Here is a 22,825-nt window from a genome sequence, read left to right on the forward strand (position 1 = left end):
ATATTAAAATATATTGGAATTCGTTGCGACATCTTACCATTGCTCTCAACTTTAGACGCTATTTGATACAAAATACCTTAGCCCAAGAATATTCAAACTGAGAAGTTTAACTGACTCTGTTTTCATTATTCGGCTTCTGGATGTTGTTGTGTTGTCTTCATCATCATAATAATTCATTCCCATTACGGTCGGAGGAAAGCAACGGCAAACCAACTCCATGAGGACCTTGCCTAGTACGGCGGTGCGGGTCTCCCGCATCGTTCCCTTACGCTCTGTCAAGAAGCATGGGACTCTATTTCCATTCTGTAAAAAAATTTAAAAAATTAAATTAGTAAATACGAATTTAGCCTAATTTAACCCGTTCAGACCCGAATTTTTTCTGGAGGAACGAAAATTTTTTTAAATACTGTAATGGACTTGGATGATTTTTTAATGATTTTAGAAGCAACATTTATAAAAAGATGTTACCATTTTCGAAAAAAAATTTGTACACATTTGTGTACACTGGGTCTCAATCAACACTGAAATCATAGCAGACAAAACTAATTTATTTAAACATTACACATAAATTTGAAATCATTTACACACAAAATACATGCAAAATTCACCAGTGTTTTAATTAAAAATGAAATGAGTTAGGAATTATGTTCATTATGTGGTTCTAATTGACATGAACTGAACGGAAACAGTTTTTTTCCTTTGACAAACAAAGATGCACAATACATTTTTCTAATTTTTTCACGAATGTCCCTTAAATCCCGGAAATTTGCACCTGGTAGCCAGTGCACCACTTTCATAAAGAGGCAAGTGTTGTGTTCCGTCAAACTGAATCTCTTCAGGAGGCCTAGTTTCTCCTCATAGTCTTTGAACAGGTGTATCTGGAGGTGTGGCAGATGGTCAGCCTCGTTTTCTATTCGAGGTATCCAGACATCTGCTATGGATGGCAGTATATATAGGTCGAACTTTATAGAACTTGTCTTTATTGTTTGCTGGTAGAGCCATGTTGTTAACAAGATGTAAATTTGTTGGAAGAATCTATTTCTGGGCATACTGTCCAAGAATAATTGCATTTTCAATGTTGTGTCCCAATACATTTGGCCTCTAGGAAATTTTAGAGTTCCCATAATTATATGAAGCCCAAACAAGATTTGGAGTTTCGCTGGTGTAGTTTGAAATTGCTAATTGTTCCACTCCGCAAGGCATATAGGATTGTCATATCAGCCATAGTACTGAACAGATCATTGGTAATGTACTTGCTGAAATAAGTTGAAGGAGAAAGTATTTCCTGTTCTTCAATACATTGTTCCCATTCGTAATATGAATCCACTATAGAGAGAGGACGGTGGCGCCACTTGATGTCCTTTTTTCTGACAAAACGTATTTTACATCACTGAGCTCATTGTTGGTAAGTGGATCACTGTATTGAACATCACTATCGTTGTTATCATTGTCACTGCACACACCACTTTCATTATTTGCAGTTGACTCATCATTGGTTTCTCCCCTGTTTATTTTGTCAGCCCCCACTCTCACTTCCTTCTCTCTTGAAGTACAGTAGGATTCTACATCACGAAATGTTTCTTCATCTGATGATAAATCGATATCTGACACCTCTCCATTCAGCAGCATCTCCAAAATGGCATCTGCATCTCGCTCAATGATGAAATACTGTTTCTTCGACATGATGAACAGAACTGAAATATTCACAAATAATAATATCAGCAGTGGTATTTCCCTAAAATAATAATTTACAGTAGACCGAATGACATTGTCATCAACTGGAGCTTCAGTGCTATGTCTATTTTCCTAAGTGTTGCTCATAACACTACCTAGTAATACAACATACTTAATATGTTTTGAATAAATCCCAGTCAAAACTCATACAATCGTCAGGATAAAAAGAAACTGTTCCAACAAGTACTTCATATGAAGGAAACACAAGATACTCGAAGTTATGTAAAACATTGTTCTTGAGACCTCATGCCTACAATTGTGCACACAGAAAAACATCACTTATTTTTGGTGACTAAAACAAATGATTTTGAAATATTGATTGTTGTAATAAATAAATCGAACATTCTACAATGTTCATGCAAAACAACTATACTGGTACTCAACTATACTGTGGGTTATAGCTTACCAAAGACTACCAGGTACTTTCAAGGTCACAAACTGCTCTGCACTGCTACATTAGTCTGTTGATATGTTTATAGTGCTGCACAACAGATGGCAGCACTTGTGCATGGTGAAAAGAATGAACGTTCACAAATGTGTACATCAGCTCCAAATTGAAGACAAATATTTCTATTGCAGTTAAGACGTCATGAAAATTAATGTACACAATTGTAACCACAGGGTCTGAAAGGGTTAAGGGGGCCCAGAAACCAGACTTGACTCTCTGTCGGGACGTTCGACCAGACACCACAGTTTTCATTTAAAAATTTGGCTGTCCGGTCCAAAACCATACAGTTGGCAACCCTGAAGCGACAACAGGACATGGCTCGAACATGGAGCAGTGGCTCTGCTACGCCGACGATATCATAACTCTCGCCTCTCTGCTGTGTCGGGCTTTGTGGTGATGGGTCGGCGTCTTGGAGACAGTATATGCGATATCAGCAGGTAGCCCATGATGTAACTTTGACCTACCGACCTGGCCGCTTCTGCTGCCGCGGCAGATGTCTCCGTTGTACTCAGCCATACCCAGTAAATGATTTTTGGTGCAACAATATGATAAAAATTCATGTTGTGGAAGATTATGGTAAATGATTTAGACTGGGGTATTTTATGAGGTGTAATTCTCGTAATACATATAAAAAACCAATATACCACCAACAAATGTTAAAATATAGCGCAGGCACATCATATGGTGCCCGCTTTATAGCATAAAACATATAAATGTTTTGTGTTGCTGACGTCATTTAACAAAAGAAGTAGATTTCATGCTAATGAGTACCATTATAATAATTTAAATTTTAAAAAAGAAAAATTTCGCGAAATAAGTCTTACTTTCCACAGAAATCACCTCTTCACTGAGAATTGTTGAAACCTGAAGTGATGTATTTGCTGCGACAGTGGCACGAAAACCCGTAAAAGCTCACGACCACATAAAGAGCGATGATAATTTATTCGTGGCTAAGAGGGAATGTGCGCATTTCGCAGGGCGCAGTAGACCAGTGGCAGAAATGGCTCCAACAGTCAAATCTGTGGCAGCTGCATCATAGTGCGACATATACTTTTTGACTCACGTCCCAGTTTTCTCTCTCTCTGTCTGCAGGCAGATTGTTGAAGACCTGCCGCCAGAATATAACAAATGTCCCTGCAGCCAAGAAGATTAAACAGTCTACATTTCTTAATTATAAGATGAAAATGAATGCAAAAAGATGCATACAAGCCACAGTCGAGGCCGGATTTGCACACAGCGAAGCTGTAAGCAAGAGGCTTTTCGGCCTTTCTCCCCCATATTTCTCGTGTGTTGTCGATCTTCAAAGTTCCAATGTTCCATTCATTTTTTGTTGGGCTACAAAATCAAGATACCACTGCAAAAAAGTACACAAATAAATTGCAATCAATAATTAAATGTCTTGAAACAAACATCATGGGATGTAAACGTACATGCGAAATATCTTTTAGCTATACTCCGTCCATTATAAGAATGAACCTGACGTAAACAAACACAAACGCGATGATTGGTCAGAAGCCGTAGCACACGTACAGTGGTGTTGTTGCGCTCTTGGAAGTAGGTCCTACTTACGTATTACATATATTGTTACAACAATGTTATGAAAAGGAAAGTTGGTATTCACCATATAGCGGAGATGCTGAGTCGTAGATAGGCACAACAAAGCTTTCGGCCATTAAGGCCTTCGTCAACACACACACACACACACACACACACACACAGGCTCAGGCAACTGAAACCACACAGTTGGCTGAGACTGCAGTGTGTGTGTGTGTTTTTTGAAGAAGGTCTTAATGGCCGAAAGCTTTATTTGTGACAGTCTTTTTGTTGTGCCTGTCTGCGACTCAGCATCTCCGCTGTATGTCGAGTAGCAACTTGACTTTTCATAATATATTTGCATATTATGGTTACATTCCATCCTGGATTTCCCATTGTTAGATATGTTATTACTAAGTTACGTTAAATGAAACTTTAAGATATTAAAAAGTATTAGCAGCCATCAACGTTTTTCTTAATCACCCTTCAGTTATGTAGTTTTTGCTTTAAAAATCGTGTATAGTCACAGGCAGTAGATCCACACTTATTGCTCAGCTACAGGTAGACTTGTACCTCAACAACCATGCCACAGCTTCTATTCTTGTTGTGACAGACATTTTTATATGTGAAGAGGGTTCACAGTATTTACACTTACCACGCACGCGGGCGCGTTGTCGCGGCCGCGCGGCTCCCCCCGGAGGTTCGAGCCCTTCCTTGGGCATGGGTGTGTGTATTGTCCTTAGCCTTAAGTTCGTTTACGTCGGATTAAGTAGTGTGTAAGCTTAGTGACCGATGACCTCAGTATTTTGGTCCCATAGAACTTACGGTACCACAAATTTCCGAATTTGACTCTGTAAACACATATTCTCTTACATTGACTTATCTGTGCTACAGATTTCTTGGATGAAGTATCTATGTTGAAAGATTCTGACTTTGATGGCAAGTAAATATTTGAGCAATGTTTAAAAGCGTACACTTTAATTGGCTCTGAGCACTATGGGACTCAACATCTTAGGTCATAAGTCCCCTAGAACTTAGAACTACTTAAACCTAACTAACCTAAGGACATCACACACACCCATGCCCGAGGCAGGATTCGAACCTGCGACCGTAGCAGTCCTGCGGTTCCGGACTGCAGCGCCAGAACCGCTAGACCACCGCGGGCGGCGTACACTTTAATTGATTACGTTCTCATACAACGTGCCTAACAAGTGTACTGGTAACTGGGAGACAGGTTGAAGAGTAGAAAAGAGTGTGTGTGTGTGTGTGTGTGTGTGTGCAGCCTCAAAATCGGTTATGCAATAAAGAAATTAAAAATAATGCTTGCAGCCAGAGGCTAATTTTATAAGTGCAGATCATCACATGCCTGTGTTCCCATCATCCTCTATAATGGAAAGTCTATATATAATGTAAAAACGTGAATGAAGAGAAGTAATTAACGATCTGAAGTAACATAAATTTGCTTATCAGGAAACTTAAGAAGCATCGACATAAAATTGTCTGTTTCTTTTATTGTTATACGTGTTACATATCCTTATTTCTGTGCTTCGTACTTTGTTATTGTCACAACTCAATAAGTGGCTGTCTGTGGTTTCAGGAACTCATGCGGAGATTGTAGTGCCTCCTTCGTGGATTGTTAAACTGCCTCGAAGAGGAAGTTTTAAATCCAGTTTACGAAAATCTCCAAAGAAAAAGACTGCAAGCAAGAAAAAAAGCAAGGAGAAGGTATGTAATCAGAGATGACTTCCTGATGACGTGAAAAAGTACCAATGTATTTTTACTGTAAATGACTTTCCATCAATGCTGAAAAAGCACATATGTGCCACAGTTTTTGCCCACTATTCATCAGTAGACTGTGGAAACATTATTACTTGCAATAATAATAGTGTGCATTCTTTCCAATGTTCAGATACAGTTTCTAGATAATATAGTTGCACTTTATAAGCGGGTTTTGACTCGGCAGAGCCGCTTAAGATAAGAATATTCATATATAGTAGTTCTTAGTACAGTTAATTGAAGAAATGAATAGTATGTAAACTGGAAGTAGTTAGCTAACTCAATCAATCTTCTTGTTACAAATCTTGTAAAAATGTTACCTAATGACTGTAGCATACACGCTGTATGTTTTGGTTGGTTTGATGGCAGAAGTGAAATGGTGCTATTGCAAAAGAAATGCCTTTAGTTCCATGCTAATGTTTCATCTATTGTCTGTTGGCATGTGGAGTGACATAAATAGAAAACAACCAGATGTTGATAATATGTTATTTTTTCCCTTATGTCTGCAAGTAATTAATTTCAGTTTGCATTTACAGAGTGACAAGGACCAAAAGACATTTGTGATAAAGCCAATTCCTACAACATCTGTGAAACCTGTGATTGTGTTTATTAACCCAAAGTCTGGTGGAAATCAAGGGGCGAAACTGCTTCAGAAGTTCCAGTGGCTGTTAAATCCCCGGCAGGTTTTTGACCTCACTCAGGGAGGACCCAGGATGGGGTAAGAAGGCTGGCTTGTCAAATTTCACATAAACGTAAAAAGTTTAACCATGTGCCTGTTTGTGCATTATTACTCGATTACAGCTGATCAACCACAGCATTTCATTGTTAAGCTGCTCCTCCTTGTTTTAGCCACATATACAAAACATGAGGTAACTGCTTGTAGTCATTCGTAAGAAATTTTCTCAGGAACCCCCCACTGATATCAACATCATCATATTGGTATGTCCAGTTTTGTGTATTGTGTATAGTTACCTGAATTTGTCCACCCAAAATATTCAGTTCAAAAGTTGTTAGTTTATACCAAATATGTTGGCAATATTTGAACAGTAGATTCCATAGAAGTGTTGGAACACGTGAGGCAGTAGTGACCCTTTGACTTATCTTAGAAAATAGATTAAGGAAAGGCAAACCTTTGTTTCTTTTGTAGACTTAGAGAAAGCTTTTGACAATGTTGACTGGAATACTCTCTTTCAAGTTCTGAAGGTGGCAGGAGTCAAATACAGGGAGCGAAAGGCCATTTACAGTTTGTACAGAAACCAGATGGCAGTTATAAGAGTCGAGGGGCATGAAAGGGAAGCAGTGGTTGGGAAGGGAGTGAGACAGGGTTGTAGCCTCCCCCGATGTTATTCAATCTGTGTATTGAGCAAGCAGTAAAGGAAACAAAAGAAAAATTTGGAGTAGGAATTAAAATCCATGGAGAAGATATAAAAACTTTGTGGTTTGCTAATGACATTATAATTCTGTCAGAGACAGCAAATGACCTGGAAGAGTAGTTGAACATAGTGGTCAGTGTCTTGAAAGGAGGATATAAGATGAACATCAATAAAAACAAGACGAGGATAACAGAATGTAGTCGAATTAAATCAGGAGATGCTGAGGGAATTAGATTAGGAAATGAGAGACTTAAAGTAGTAAAGGAGTTTTGCTATTTGGGGAGCAAAATAACTGGCAATGGTCAAAGTAGATAGGCAATGAAAATTAAAGCATTTCTGAAGAAGAGAAATTTGTTAACATTGAGTATAGATTTAAGTGTCAGGAAGTCGTTTCTGAGAAAATATTTGTATGGAGTGTAGCCATGTAAGGAAGTGAAACATGGACGATAACTAGTTTAGACAAGAAGAGAACAGAAGCTTTCAAAATGTGTTGTTCCAGAAAAGTGCTGAAGATTGGATGGGTAGATCACGTAATTAATGAGAGGGTACTGAATAGAATTGGGGAGAAGAGGAATTTGTGGCACAGCTTGACTGTAAGAAGGGAGTGGTTGGTAGGACATGTTCTGAGGCATCAAGGGATCACCAATTTAGCATTGGTGAGCAGTGTGGAGGGTAAAAATCATAGAGGGAGACCAAGAGATGAATGCACAAAGCAGATTGAGAAGGATGTAGGTTTCAGTAGGTACTTGGAGATGAAGAAGCAGCTTGCACAGGACAGAGTAGCATGGAGAGCTGCATCAAACCAGTCTCTGGACTGGAGACAACAACAACAATAGCAGCAGCAACAACAACAGCAACAACATATGAACAGTATATTTAGTATGTGTATTCAGCAAAGTGTGGTGCAGAGACTGTAATAGACATCTCTAACAGTGTTTTGTATAGTTTGTGGTGTTACTTTGACAACATACTGTCATATGCTAATTCCATATGTAATCATGAATGTTAAAATATAGCAGGTCTTATTCCTGCAATTTGGCATTCAGAATTATGTATTTGGTATTCAGAATTTTTTATTTCACTGCACTAGTTCTAACATGTTACAGGTCCAGAGAACAGTGAATGCATTCCGAATAAGTGTTCTAATATATAGAAGACAAGAAGTCATTGGAATAATCCTGAATGAGAAAGTGTGTTGTGAAAGCTAATAAGATGAGCTGGTTGCGCCAGATATTGCATAATGTAATACTGTCCTTGTTACCAATAAAGGCAAATGTGAAAAATGAGTCCAGCGCAATCAAAACAAATAGAGTGACTTGTAGGTCATGAGAACTATGCTGCATGGATATTAGCTGTTGAAGTGTACTTACATTTGGATGATTTATGGGATGTAGTGAATGGTACAGCACAGGTAAGGACTGGAATGCAGGATCATAGCTGATTGATCCCGTGAACTATGTAGAGAGAGAGAAAACTGTGACAAAAAAAGAAGTTTGGGACAAGTTACAGAGTACTTTTGAAGATGGAGGTGTCACAAGAAAGCCAGATTAGTGGAAGAACATGGAAAAATTCATCAGTCAGATCATATGTACATAAAATTTACTGATGAACATTGTGTTCAGTTTTTCCATTGACTGTGTAGGCACAGTATCACTAGTAGGAATGTCTGATGAATTTGCACAAATAATTAAGGGGTTAAAAAGCTCAGGCATAATGATTATAGGAATAGCATGAAAGTGAAGATTCTGCAGGACATGAAAAGTACATCAGAGTGGCCCTACTGTGGAGAAGGAAACTGCTCCAGCACTCTATTCTTAGAAGAAAAAGAAGGAACCAGTCAGGTGCTATAACACTCAGAAGATGTGCCACGTCGCATCCCAATGTCACAAAGGGTTAAATACAAAGGAACCAAGAGGTATGAATCCAATAGCCCAGAGAGAAAAACTATTAATAAAATTAAGGCACTTTCCGTTTATTACTCTTGTCAGAACATGGGTAATAGAGAACCAGAAAGGGTATTACATTCTGGACCATCAGTGCATATTATTAAGAGATAAAACAGCTCGTAATGATGTTACTAATAAAATACGTACACCACAGAAAAAAGGTATCACTTTTCAAAATCCCATAGTTGTCTCCTGTGGCAATGCGCAAATTTGAAATTTGACTCAAAGGTGCCCACAACCTCCTTCTGTACTGGCACAAAAGCTTAGCACCATACATCACCCTCCAGCATGGTGACACTTCGAATAGCAAGGTGTCGACACATATGAAAAAAAACTTTCTGGGGAGGGCAATCACAGCTCAGATACATTGTGAGTAAGATTAACATCATTTGACACTCAATATTTTCAAATTATCATAAAAGTTACAACAGTTGAAGTCTGAATGAGAGGTGTTTCCAAAAGGCGCATAGCTGTATGGAGGTGCTTCATTTGCAGCTAACAGAGTCATATCAATATAGAAGCATCTTCCGTTTCATAATGGTTATATTTCCATAATGTAGGTGGACAGTTATGGAGTCCCATCTTTTGGGAAGTTATCCTCTTTCGCACAGTTGCCTTCTGCCTTCCAGTGTATTGCTAACCTCCACAGGCTGCTTACACCATATAGGCCTGTTACCAATATGGTGGAAGTACACACATCGCACAGGATTTTAAGTTTTACTTACATCGATTTTATACAACCGGTGTCTACTGGATTATGTAATATATTCTTAGGGGTGTTATCCAGCCTGGCTAATTCAACAGTCATGCTTTGTACATTTTGTCAAGCATCTTTTGGCTGTACTCAATTTTATTATGACTGCCCTACAATGTAGTTTGACTCCTAATGTTAATAAATTTCCAAAACTGGGGCTTCATAATTGACTATCTACATCATGGAAATATAACCACTATAAACCTGAAGGTGCGTCTATATTGACATGAAACTGGTAGTTGTGAATACAACACCATCATACGAGGGCTGCTCAAAAACTAAGGTGACTTTTCAAATTGCATGGACAACGTACATTTGATTATTGATTTTTTTTTTAATTAGTATTTTTTTTTTTCATGGTTTGGCTTTTGCATCATGACAACGCACCTGCTCATTCATCATCGTTACTTCTGAGAGATTTTTTGGCCAAAAACAACATGGCAATCATTCTTCAGCCAACACATTTACCGGATTTGGCCCCCAGCGACTTTTTTGTGTTACCAAAACTGAAGAGACCTATGAAAGGACGAAGATTTTCAACGATTGAGGAAATAGAAACTGTATCACTGGAAGTACTCAATGCTTTAACAAAAAGTGCTTATGAGAATGCTTCAAGGATTGGAAGAAGCATTGACACCATTTTACTGCATCTGAGGGGGATTACTGTGAAGGGGACAACATAAATATTTATGAATAAATAAATATTTTTTCATAAAAATATATATTCATCTTACTTTTTGAACACACCTTGTACAGCTTGCTCCTTTTGGGAATGCCTCATCTCTCTTAACTTTGTTATAATACTTATAATTACTTGAATGCTTGTTGAGTGTTGAATGTTGTTATAGTTATTCATGTGAAAAGAAGGCCACAGCTCAGAAGTTCATGTGAGGTATAAAGTGGGTTAATGATGTCACATTGGCACCAAATTCCACCACAATTCTGTCTAATGCCATCGTGACCATATCACATGATTGGAAGGTTGTCACAAGCCTACTTACTCACATTTCATCCCTTCTTTTGACATCCCTGTGATGGATGGCAGAACCATGACACCCAGACCAGAAATCTTGTGGTTTTCTAATAGGTGGTTGAGGAAAATGTTCAGACACACTACCAACCAGACTCTACATGAAAATCGTAGGGAGATGGCATGAAGGGTGCCAATGAAACCGCCTATACTCATGGGGTGCTGATTCCCACAAATTTCACAGTAAAAAATGACAGTTTCCAGCGTGATGAGCAACAGGATGATGATCTTGACAACGCTGAATGCTGCTGACACCCTCTGGATCATTCAAATGTGTTCTTAAGGACATTTTGAGGCTGTAACTTCATTGAACATGTTCTGACAACTTTGGAGAGTAGTATGACTGCAATTTTTGTTCTGGAATACACTGTGGGACCACTAGGGACAGTTCAAAACCTTTCAATGAAATTTGAATGTGATCCAAAGCAGCGAAAGGTGTTTATTCTTTTTCAGCACTCCCGCTTCGCACCCTCCTATGGTGTGACGATTGAGGGGTGCAACAATGACGTGTGAATAAAAGGCTCTCTCTAAGACCCCCTCTGCCCTGCCCCCCTAATTTCGCGACATCTTCGGTGCCACTCTCACCCCTGAAAGAAAGAAAGAGTGAGTAAATAAGTAGTGCAGTAGTCCACTCTGTGTCATGGCAAAGTTGAACAGCCTTCAAAATGTGATGCCATCTTTTGACCATGTCATTGATGACTGGTTGGTATGTGGTGGTGTGATGATGAGTGCGCAGAGTCGGGCAAGCTGTGGTTTGGTTTGCCTTCTACAATCCATGGAGATGTGGAGTGGAGACCAAAATGAACTATCCACATACTGATGACAGCTCATGCCATTCTTTCAGCTGATATGTCAAGAATTGATGTCACCTCTGGCCAGAGTGTGAAACGATTTGATGATAGTTAAAAGGTACCACAGGCTGTCAGAGATGGGTAGGGGACTGACAATAGCAATATGGACTTGGGTAAACATCCCTGTAGCCTCAGTGAAATCACTAACAGTAGGATGGACATGCTGGCCAACCTTACTATGTTGACAGGAAGCATTGCAGCAGCGGACCTAGTTGTGGCAGTCTGAGCAGATGCCGGACCATGCATGGTGATGGGCGAGGAGCCTGGTAATAGCCTTAACATCAGGGTGACACATGTTGTAAATTTTCTCAAAGACCTGCAAGCCGAAAGGAGCTTTTAGAAAAGGACATGGCTTGACAGTGGAGGTGTTACAGAACTGTTGTGTCTTTGCCAGGGATAGACACACACTCCAGTCTGAGGCCAGTGTTTGGGATGACGATAAGAGTCCAGCTCAATAGTGACCTCTTGTGCTGTAGTCAGGACTGCAAAATCGACGCAACCAGCAATCCCAGCAACTTATGACAATCAGCAACAATACTGTCCTTTCCTTAGATATGCCAAATGTCTGTGCTGAGCTACCAGATATATTTACGTTAGTGGAGCTGGCATTGTGGGAACTGATCACTGGTCTGTTAGAAGTTGTACATGGTGAGTTTGTGGTTGGTAAATATCATAAAGTTCCTAGCCTCCAGTGATGGGCAAGAGCCTCATAAATGGAAAGCAGCTTCCTGTCTTAGTTGCTCCACTGACTTGTAATTGTGAGCTTCTTGAAAAGAAGGCCAACGGTTGCAAGGATCATTGAAGGGTTACTACAAGACTGCACCAAGGTGTGCTGCCTGTCATTGTCCACCAGTGCATGTTGGGCGTCATGTGCTGGGTGAAACAGAAGTGCAGCATCAGTGCATGTTGGGCGTCATGTGCTGGGTGAAACAGAAGTGCAGCATCGCAAGACTGTTCTTAGCAGCAGTTAAGGTAGTGTCATATGGTCTGTCCAGGGAACATGTTTGTTGCTATTAGTGTTAGAACTAGCAAGAGCATTCATCAGTGGCTTTTGAATGAAGGCTGTGCTAAGGAGATGATGGTGGTAGAAGTTCAGCATCCCAGGGAGCTAGCAGAATTCTCTGAAAACTTGTGGATGCTGAATTTCCTGAGTAGTCTCAACTATTTTGGGGAGGGGACTGACACTGTCTCTATAACTCTGGTGGCCAAGGAATATCTCCTGGGTGGCTCCAAATATGTATTTGGAGGTATTAATGCTACCCAAAAGTTGTTCAACCAGTGAAACACTGGTGACAGATGTTCAGTGTTGGTGTTGTGAAGAAGAAAACACCAACACGTCATCTAGGTAGACGAAACAAAAAGGTACATCATGCAGTGCATCATTGTTGAATCAACGCCATGTCTTTGTAGTATTTTGGAGACCAAATGTCACTTAAAGAGATGCCTTCTATGGCAACTTTTATCTGTGTTAGTGCCTTCGTGCAATCGATGCTGTCGAACACTAAAGTACCACTGGGGCTGTGGTTGAGGTTGTGAAGTTTTGGGGCCCGATATCTGTTTGGGGTAGTGTATGCATTAAAAGTACAGTTGTCCTTGCAAGGTTGCCAGGATTCATTCTTCTGTATTAATTGTGGAGGAGAGGACTGAGGGCTGTGTGAGTTGCGAATGATGCCATCCCAAAGCATAACCTTGATTTTGACTTTAGCAGCAGCAAGTCGTTCTGGTGGGATGCGTTGTGGTTAGCTCAAAACTGGAGGATCAGGTGTGGTGTGGTTATGATGGACCATGCTGCGCAATACCTCTTGTGGTGCTACAGGTGGACACGTGCTGCAGCGAGGCCTTCAACCACAGTGTTGGTGAGCATTGTTAGTCGTTGCAGGGGAAGTGACTGCTGAGTTGCTAGGATGGCACGTGCCTGGCTAGACAGCTGGTTCAGCCAAAGCACATGGAACAACTTGTCTGAAACTGTGCTGATGCCAACCGTGGTGCAGAGTTGGAGCAGTAGCGTCAGTAATTAGCTGCGTACACTCACAGCTGGAGATCTGGAGAGGTGGCATATGATCTTCCTCTTGAGATGCTGGTATGGCAGAGCTGATATCATAACCATGTCATCAACCATGGTGGTGTAGCACTGATTGAGCAGGCTAACAACATAAGTGTACATTGCATAAGTGTATGTGCCACTGCAGTGGGAGCTGGCCTCAACCTGCTTTAACTAGAGGGCCGGGCGGGTAAGCCACAAAGGTGGTATCTGGCTGGCGACATGGGAAACGGCAAAAAGGCAGCTTGCCAGGCGATTAAATGGCATCATTGTCAGTGGAAACGACCTTGTCGGAGTGAACCATAATGTATCACACATGCAAAGCAATTGGTCTGCATCAGCCGTGTGTCGCCACTTTGGAATAATTTATATAGGAGGTAGAACAGGCATGTTCAGGCAAATGAAACACACAATTGTTCACTGAGTTAACATTCATTGATAGCGCTGTTGGTACGAGAACCTAGTCACTGAAGTGATCACAATGTCATGTTACATTACCTGTGACGGGGAGATCACATAGTCGCTCAACATCACCTGTTGCACTCGCACCCTTTGAAAACTATGCACAGTCCATTGCTCAGGTGAGCACCTCGTTCACTGACAGAGAATATCACACAAGTGACCACTGAAGATACTACACATTTTGTCTCTGGGATGATCACTGATATTGCAGCTTATCCCTTTGCACAAGTGACCATTGAAATCGCGGCAGAACACAAAGCAAACATCATGTTCTTGTGTGTGTGTGTGTGTGTGTGTGTGTGTGTGTGTGTGTGTGTGTGTGTGTCTGCATTGTGATCTAAACTGTAAGTCCGCACACCTTCGCTGACACCAGCTGGCTGTGCTGGGCAGTCATAGATGGTGTGGATAGAAGCTGTGGGAAGAGAATTTGAGTCATTTTATCAAAATGAAATTTTCACTTGGATTGAAGTGCCAGAAAGGAAAAAAACTGTTTAGAGGGACAATGGGTCTTAAACATTATAAATTCTGAGAGTGATGAGCCAAAATACAAGACACTACTTATAATTAAGAGATATTCACAAAAAAAGGCAAAAGAAGGCATAGTGGTAAAATGTGAATCACTTAGATACCTTTTAGCCATAGCAATAAGAGATGATTTCCTAATTCACCAAATGGATGTGAAGACAGCCTACTTAAATAAGAAATTATATGAACAACTATATGTGATTCCACCAGAAGCTCGAAAATCTTGTCTAGAAATAAGGAAGATTTGGTGACTGAAGAAAAGTATTTACAGATTGAAACAGAATGGACATTGTTGAAACAGATGTCTGCACAAAACCTTGATGACGACTGGTGTGAAACAATCAAGGCAGGTCCAGATATGTATTATAGTTGAAGTAAAGAAGATGTCACAATAATAGGTATTATAGTTGGGTGATTTCTTTATTCTGACTAAAGTTGAAGAAAGGATGAACAGTTTTAAGAGACAACTAGAAATGATGTTTAACATGCATGATTTGGCAAAGATAAAGTAGTACTTGACTATGCAGTTTGATAAAAATAAGAAAGCAGAAGAGTTACGCAAAGACCAATCATAACACGTAGAGAAAATTTTGAAAATGTTTGGTATGAGTGACTGAAAACCCATTTCCACATCATTGGAGCCAGAAACCAAGTTAATAACCAATGAAGATGTACAGTGCAATGAAGGTGTACTATAGTTGGGGCAATAGCGAGCCTTTTGTGTTCGTCACAAACTTTGAGGCCCAATATTGCTGTCACCCATATTGCAAGCAGATTCTACATTCTACAAAAGCCCAATAGAGAAACATTGGAACTCCATTAAAAGGATATTTAGATATGTAAGGTAACCAAAAACTATGAATTAAGATGATGACCAAAGTGAAATACAAAACTCGAGAGCTATAGTGATGCAGACTGGAGAAGTGAATTAGAGTACAGACATTCTGTTACTGAAAGTTGTTTTAGATTAATGAGGGGACTTATATCCTGGTCCTAGTAAAGACAGAAAACAATAGCCTTGGTCAGTGAGGAAGCTTAGAACATAGCTTTATCACACACAATTCAAGAAGCATTGTGGATCAAGACTCTAATATGTGAGATAGATCCTATTGCCAGTATGGAATCCTCCAAGTTTTCCTGTGAGAACAAGGGAGCTATAAACTTATTCAGAAATGATGGCACTAGTGTCAGAACTAAACATAGTGATATAAAGCTCTATCTTATAAGGCAACACACAGAACAAGGGAATACTGAACTAAACTGTTTAGCAACAGAAGATTTATTTATTTTTATTTATTTATTTATTTATCTCTTGTTCCGGTGATCCATGTTGTGACAGTATCACAGGATATAGAACGTGTCAATTTTACAAGCTTTTGGCCAGAATTTATGGTAATACATAAAACAAAACAAAAACAGTAAACAGTAACTTGGGTCCCACTACAAAAAAAAAAAAAAAAAAAAAAAAAAAAATGCATTTTAGATAGAGATAGAGATTACAAAACAAAAAACAGTGAAAAGTAACTTAGGTCCCACTACAAAAATACGTTTTAGAGAGAGATAAAGATTACAAAATAAGTGTTACAAAGAAATAAATATTGCAAAATATATGTTTACAATAAAAATATTCGGTATTACAAATACAAACTTGGGCATACATTTGCAATTTACAATACAAGAGATGTTAAACACTGTAGTTCAGGAACTCTTCTAATGTATAAAATGATCCTTGCAATAGGAACTGCCTTAAGGTTTTTTTTTAAACAGGAGATCATCATCTATCAAACACTTAATTCTTGAAGGGAGGGCATTAAAAATCTTACAGCCACTGAAATGGACTCCTTTCTGCACCATACTTAGATTTGGCTGTTCATAGTGGATATCATGTTTCCTTCTAGTATTGTGACTGTGATGTGCACTATTCAGCTTAAAGATGGATTTTTCTTTCCTTATGAAGCACATCAATGAGAATATATATTGCGCAGTGGATGTAAGTATTTCAAGCTTCTTAAAAAGATTCCTGCATGTGGCTCTAGGATGGATTCAACACATGATCCTTATGGCTCTTTTTTGTACACACAGTACTTTTTTAGCCAGTGGCTGATTTCCCCAAAATATAATTCCAAATGCCATAATTGCATGAAAGTAACCATAATACGCTGACTTCATGGTTTCCATATTTCTGTAAGAAGAAACAATGCGCAATGCATATGTTGCTGAGCTTAGTCTTTTGCACAGATCCATGATGTGGTTGGACCAATTCAGTTTGCTATCAATATGCAAGCCTAGGTATTTTGAGGAATCTACCCTGTTTATTGTCTGCTCACCTACCTTTACAAATATTTCCTCATCTTTGGATGTTTTGTGGAACTGAATGTAGTTTGTTTTACAGTAATTTAAAATAAGACCATTAATGTTGAACCAGTTCACCGTTTCATTTAAAACCTTATTTGCCGTTACCTCAAGCTTATCTTCCGAATTATCAATAAGTAGTGTAGTGTCATCCGCGAAAATGGTGAATCTACAATATTCCGTAGAGAGAGGAAGATCATTTATAAATATAATAAAAAGTAGGGGGCCCAGAACTGAGCCCTGTGGCACTCCACATGTGATGGTACCCCATTCTGAAGATATTGGGACACCATCTTGACTATCTACTACAACTTTTTGTTTTCTGTTCGACAGATATGAGTCGAGCCATTTCCCTGCTGCACCACTTATACTGAGATGTGCAGCTTTTTGTAAAAGAATTTGGTGATTTAAACAGTCAAATGCTTTTGTTAGGTCACAAAATATGCCAATCACTTTCAGTTTTTTGTTGATAGATTCCAAGAGTTTGCCAGTAAATGCAAATATTGCGTCTTCTGTTGACAAACCTTTCTGAAATCCAAACTGACTTTTGCTGAAGCTATTGTGTTCACTGAGATGCTTAACTATCCTGGCATGCATTAGTTTCTCTAAAACTTTTGAAAAGCTTGTCAGTAGTGATATTGTCCTATAGTTAGCAGTTTCCGTCTTATCCCCCTTCTTATACAGCGGTTTTACAACTGCATACTTAAGCCTCTCAGGAACTATTCCTTGCTTAAGTGATGCATCAAAAATGTGGCAAAGGACATTACTTACATGGCTGGAGCAGTATTTTAATAATTTGTTAGAAATGTTGTCAATTCCAGCAGAGTTTTTACTTTTCAGGGATTTAATAACTCTTTCAATTTCTTGAACAGTGACTGTTTTTACCTTCATGTGTTGCACTAAACCAGGTACTCTAGCTTTCAAAAGATTGATGGCTTGCTTCATGGACCCTTGTAAACCTATTTTTTCTGTTACTGTTAAAAAATTGTAGTTGAATGTGTCTGCAACTGTTTTTGGATCACTAACAAGATTACCCTCACTTTTGATTTGGATATTTTCACTACAAACTGCATTTTTCCCCGTTTCCTTCTTTACAAATTTCCAGATAGTTTTTACTTTATTGCTCGAGTTGTCAATTTCTGCCTTCAAACACATGTTCTTTGCTGCCTGAATTGTCTTATTCAGAACTTTATTGTAGATTTTATAGCGTGTAATCCTACTGTTATCATTTGAACTCCTGGCTGCAGCATATAGTTCTCTTCTTGTTTTACAAGAGATTTTGATGCCTTTAGTAATCCTAGGCTTGTTTCCAGATTTGAACAGGTTTTCTCTCACTGATTTTTTAGGAAACACTTCTTCAAAAAGGCTTGTAACTTCATTGATAAATATATTAAATTTTGAATTAACATCAACTGTAGCATATACAGGAGACCAGTCCACAAGCCGTAATTGCTGATTAAAGGTTTCAATGGTGTGTCTGTTTATAATCCTAAATGTTTTCCAAATGAAATTTTCTTTTCTTTGTACATTCATTTGGTTTAGAGTGAGATTTGTGTGTGTGTGTGTGTGTGTGTGTGTGTGTGTGTGTGTGTGTGTGTGTGACACTGTAGTGATGCAATTATTCTATGTGTAATCATAACTTGTTGTTGTATTTCTACAATTTAGTGTTCAGAATTACTTATTTTGATGCACTACTTCTAACAAGATAACTGCAGTTGAATGTTTCTGTCTCTTGATTTTTGTCGTAAGTTAAATGCTTCCTGTAAGCTACAAGGCATGTTTGTAGAGCTCTCAGCCTAGCATGGAGATGACACAAATGATCTTTGGACAATACTATGCTGTATGAGATGGGGTGTAAAATTTCAGAGCTGTACATTTTGTTGATTCTTCATCATGATTGTGTAAACAATCCAGTGTTAAGATTTTTATGTAAAATAGAGTAAAATTGAACTGTGTATGTGATAAAGTACTTTCTTTCAAGACTTTTAATTCCAATAAAGATAAGCATTATTACGTTCAACATTGAGAGAAAAGCAGAGATAGAAGAAGCTTTAAGTCTGTTGAAAAGAGGAAGTCTCCAGGGAAAGATAGGATCCTTAGTAAATTACTGAAGTATGGAGGATATCCACTAACAGAACAGTTAATAAAGTTGGTTAACGATATTATAACTGGTAATAATATTCCAAATTAATGGCGAACTATTATTACAGTTCTCATATACAAAAAGGGAGATAAGAAAGACCCATCCAATCACAGAGGGATACATCTACTGAGTTCAGTTCTTAAACTCATAAAAAAATAATAGGAAATAAAATAAAAAGCATTACAATTTGTAATCTTACCCTCCCACACATCACCAATAAATTCCTCTTAGTCTGTTCATTATTTTCAAAAGCTTCAAGAGGCGTCGGGTATAAAAAAAGAAAAACTTTTTACTTAAGTCCATTTTCACTTTGTGTTGTTGACTCCACTTTTTGTTGTGTCTAGGATTACATTCTTGCGGACATTTTGATTGAATGGGTTACTGGTAACTGAATATCTGATGAAGATGTGCCTGTTGCTATGAATACCTTTTTATTTTATCCCATTCTTCTAAATCACACCAGAGTCAGACTTACAATCTCCATTTTGATAAAAACCATCGATTACATTGTTGTTGACAAGATTAGAAATTCGTCTACTTCCATCAGAGGCATGCCCAATACTACCTACATTCTGCGACACTCACAATATTCTGAAGAGTTTACAAAGCAAAAGAGTTTACAAACTTTCTTGACCGAAGAAGGATCTTCACTAAAATGTATTATTATTTTGTAAATGAATCCAGAAATAAATTTAATAATTAACATTAGATTGTGCAATTAATAATATGAATTTTAAGTGTGCCAGAAATTTCGTAATTTCATTTATTTTTTAAAATAAGAGTAATTTTAACCGTACATACAGAGTACTAACAAATTAATTTCTTTTTACATATTTTAGCCCGAAACAACACATTGTATACAAAATCATATGAAGTTCATTCAGTTAGACAACTGATATAATGTTCACCTGTACAAGAATCGATAGTATACATGGTATCGGTTATTTCCATAAGAAAAGATAATGTTAGAGGAGTGTGACCCATTTGAAACTCTTGTAGAGGAGCAATATGGTTTAGATCCAGTAGGTCATGCACAGATGCGGTGTTCATTCTTAGAGGGGTTGTAGAGAAGTCCATTGACAACAACAGACCAGTTTATCTTTGTTTTATTGATTTACAGAAAGCTTGCGATAGGAATCACTTAACAGATGTGCTAAACCTGTTCTAAAATGGGTCCTTCTAACTTAATAAAAACCGTTGAAGACATTTATTCCAAAAACTACACCCAGGAAAAAATTGGTTCCAGGTTGATTAGCTGCATAGCAGTTAATAATAGCATTAGATAAGATGACTCTTGAGACTGCTGCTTTTTAATTTAGTCATGGACAAGGTGATAAAGAGGGATTTGATGGATAGCAGTTATTGAATGGGGGACAAAGAAATAAAAATCATTTGTTATGCTGATGATGCAGTTCTGCTGGCAAACAGTGAAGATAACCTGGAGAAACTTCGACATATATTTAATGTGGCACCCAAAAACCTAAATGTGGTCGTATCTACTAAAAAAAATAAAAAAACTGTATAACCACATCTGTGGAACCAATTACATGCACACTGGAAGTGGATGGGAAAATTATTCAACAAGCAATCGCATTGGAATATCTTGGTATTGGGAAGAATATACAAAACAATAGTTAGACCAGTCATGCAAGACTGGAAACATCAAAAACAAAAAGACTTTCTGAAACCACAGAAATGAAAATTGTGTTTTACAGGGAAGACACTGCAAGATAAAGAGAGAAGTGAAAATAGTAGAAAAGAATGTAAAGTGGACTCCATTAATGGTGGGTACATAAGAGAAAGCATGAATGGAACAAACACACAGAGAGGCTGGATGAATGGAAGATTGTGAAAATCATAAGAAATAAATTATCAGCTGGTAAAAGAAATATTGGCTGTCCAAGGAAAAGATGGAGGGACGACCTCAGGGTAGACTGTGGGATACTGAAGGAAAAAGGCTTTAGTCTAGGAAGAAAGGAAGAAGAAGATTAAAAGAAACTCCCCGTTTATTGTTGTTGGTTAAAAAGTCTTTCAGCACGAGAGTAACCCAAGTCATAACACCCCTAATATATCATAATCCACTTGAGGTACTGGAATGAAGTTCTCAGCAAATTATAATAAGCAAAATAGCAAGTACTTTTCTATATCATCAGTGCTCTGCGTCTTTTGAGATATAGGAGAAATTGCAGGGTTAATTTCTAATTTTTAAATGGAGCCATGTACTTTTTTTTAAAAGCATTCAACAATTCGCAAAAGGAGGAATACTGCGATATAGCAGGCAACAAAATTTAAAGTAGAACTTTTAGCAAGTGGTTGACTAATTCTTCTCCATACAGTAATGCTGATGGGATTCATGGAAAATAGTTTGTTAATGTTTAAATTGAAGAAACTGACTATCATGAAGAAATAAATGGGAACACACTGAAGCATTTGTTTGAGGACTCCCTCTTCAGAAGCTTGAGTACACCTTCTGTTAGTCATTTATGGTAATTACGGCCTAATCTTTGTTCCTTTTCCTTCCATAATTACAATGGTTAATGCTGTATATCGTTCAGTATCTTATGCTGGTGCACCCATAGTTGGATCCAGAAAACTGGATATTACCAACCGAGTTGGGCGGGGAGGAGGATATACCGCAGGACAGTGGAAAATATAAATTATTGCATTTGTGCACAAAGTAAACTATTGTTGCCTGTATATTTGCACATGAACTGTCTGAAAGTCTATGTCTGATACTGAGACTTCATCACTACAGTTATAATTGGCATCTTGGATGGGATTAGATTTGGGGTTGTATGGTAAAGAATAACAGAACTGTACACTTGATAAGTAGACTGATTGATGAAAGATAATTCAACACCAGATGAAATTAAGTACAATGTTTGGGCTCTTGTAGCATACAAATTGAAGTATTCTGTTTAGGTTGGACATGCCTATCTTTGCAAGGAAAAGAATTGTCTTTGTGTCCTCTAACATGTCTGAGATTGTTGCTGCAAAACTTGATGATATTCACTGGCTGCTATTTGCACACTACTGCCACAACTGGGCATCCACTGAGTGGCAACAGGTGGCCTTTTCAGATGAATCCCGTTTTTTATGCGTCGATGTGAAACGTCTGAAAGCAGACACCCTGCAGTATTAGTCAGAAGGGCCCAGGCCAGAGGAGGGAGCATTATGGTTTGGTGAATGTTTTAATGGCATTCTCGGGATGATCATGCTGGAAGGCACACTGGATCAACATAAGTATGCACCTATCTTTGGGTACAATGTTCGGTCCTACATGCTCTTAACTTTTCCTCAGAACAGTGGCCTCCACCAGCAGGACAATGCAACGTGTTAAGCATCTCGCAGTGTATGTGTGTGGTTCATAGAGCACCAGGATGAGTTTACTGTACTCCCATAGCCACCAAACTCGACAGATTTAAACACAGTCAAGAATCTGTGGGACCGCCTTGATGAAGTTGTTTGTGCCATGGATCCTCGACCAAGATCCTATTGCAGCTGGCCACAGCAGTGAAGTAATCAATGGCTTCACCCTTCGGTACCTTCCAGAACCTGACTGACTCTCTTCCTGCTTGTCTTGCAGTGGTCCACTCTGGAAAAGGTGGTTATTCGAGCTTTTGAAAGTTGGTCACATTAATGTGGCTGGACAGCGTAGGTCCCCAACTAGAAGAAATGGCTGGCTGCCCACACGAAGATTCTCATGAGAAGTTGAAGTTAAATCTTATTTTACTTTTTGCACACATATCATAGTAATGGGATTGAAATTAGTAACGGCATTGAAAACTGTGAAAATTGTTAGACTACATGAATTCATGTAGGTCACTATATTCAAAGAAAAAAAACCTTGAAAAACA

General features: G+C 38.6%; 1 protein-coding gene across 5 annotated transcripts in view; it reads left to right on the top strand.

Moving 5' to 3' along the window:
• The window catches only part of LOC126095046 (eye-specific diacylglycerol kinase), a 1,048,134-nt gene that overhangs the window by 878,899 nt on the left and 146,410 nt on the right, over positions 1–22,825 (top strand). For all 5 annotated transcript variants that reach the window (XM_049909722.1, XM_049909721.1, XM_049909723.1 and 2 more), the window contains exons 5-6: positions 5,313–5,440; positions 6,028–6,209. In XM_049909722.1, coding sequence (XP_049765679.1) covers positions 5,313–5,440; positions 6,028–6,209 — 310 coding nt within the window. The remainder of the gene's footprint in view (positions 1–5,312; positions 5,441–6,027; positions 6,210–22,825) is intronic.

The sequence above is a fragment of the Schistocerca cancellata genome, chromosome 8 (assembly GCF_023864275.1).
Source record: "Schistocerca cancellata isolate TAMUIC-IGC-003103 chromosome 8, iqSchCanc2.1, whole genome shotgun sequence".
Taxonomy (NCBI): Eukaryota; Metazoa; Arthropoda; class Insecta; order Orthoptera; family Acrididae; genus Schistocerca; species Schistocerca cancellata.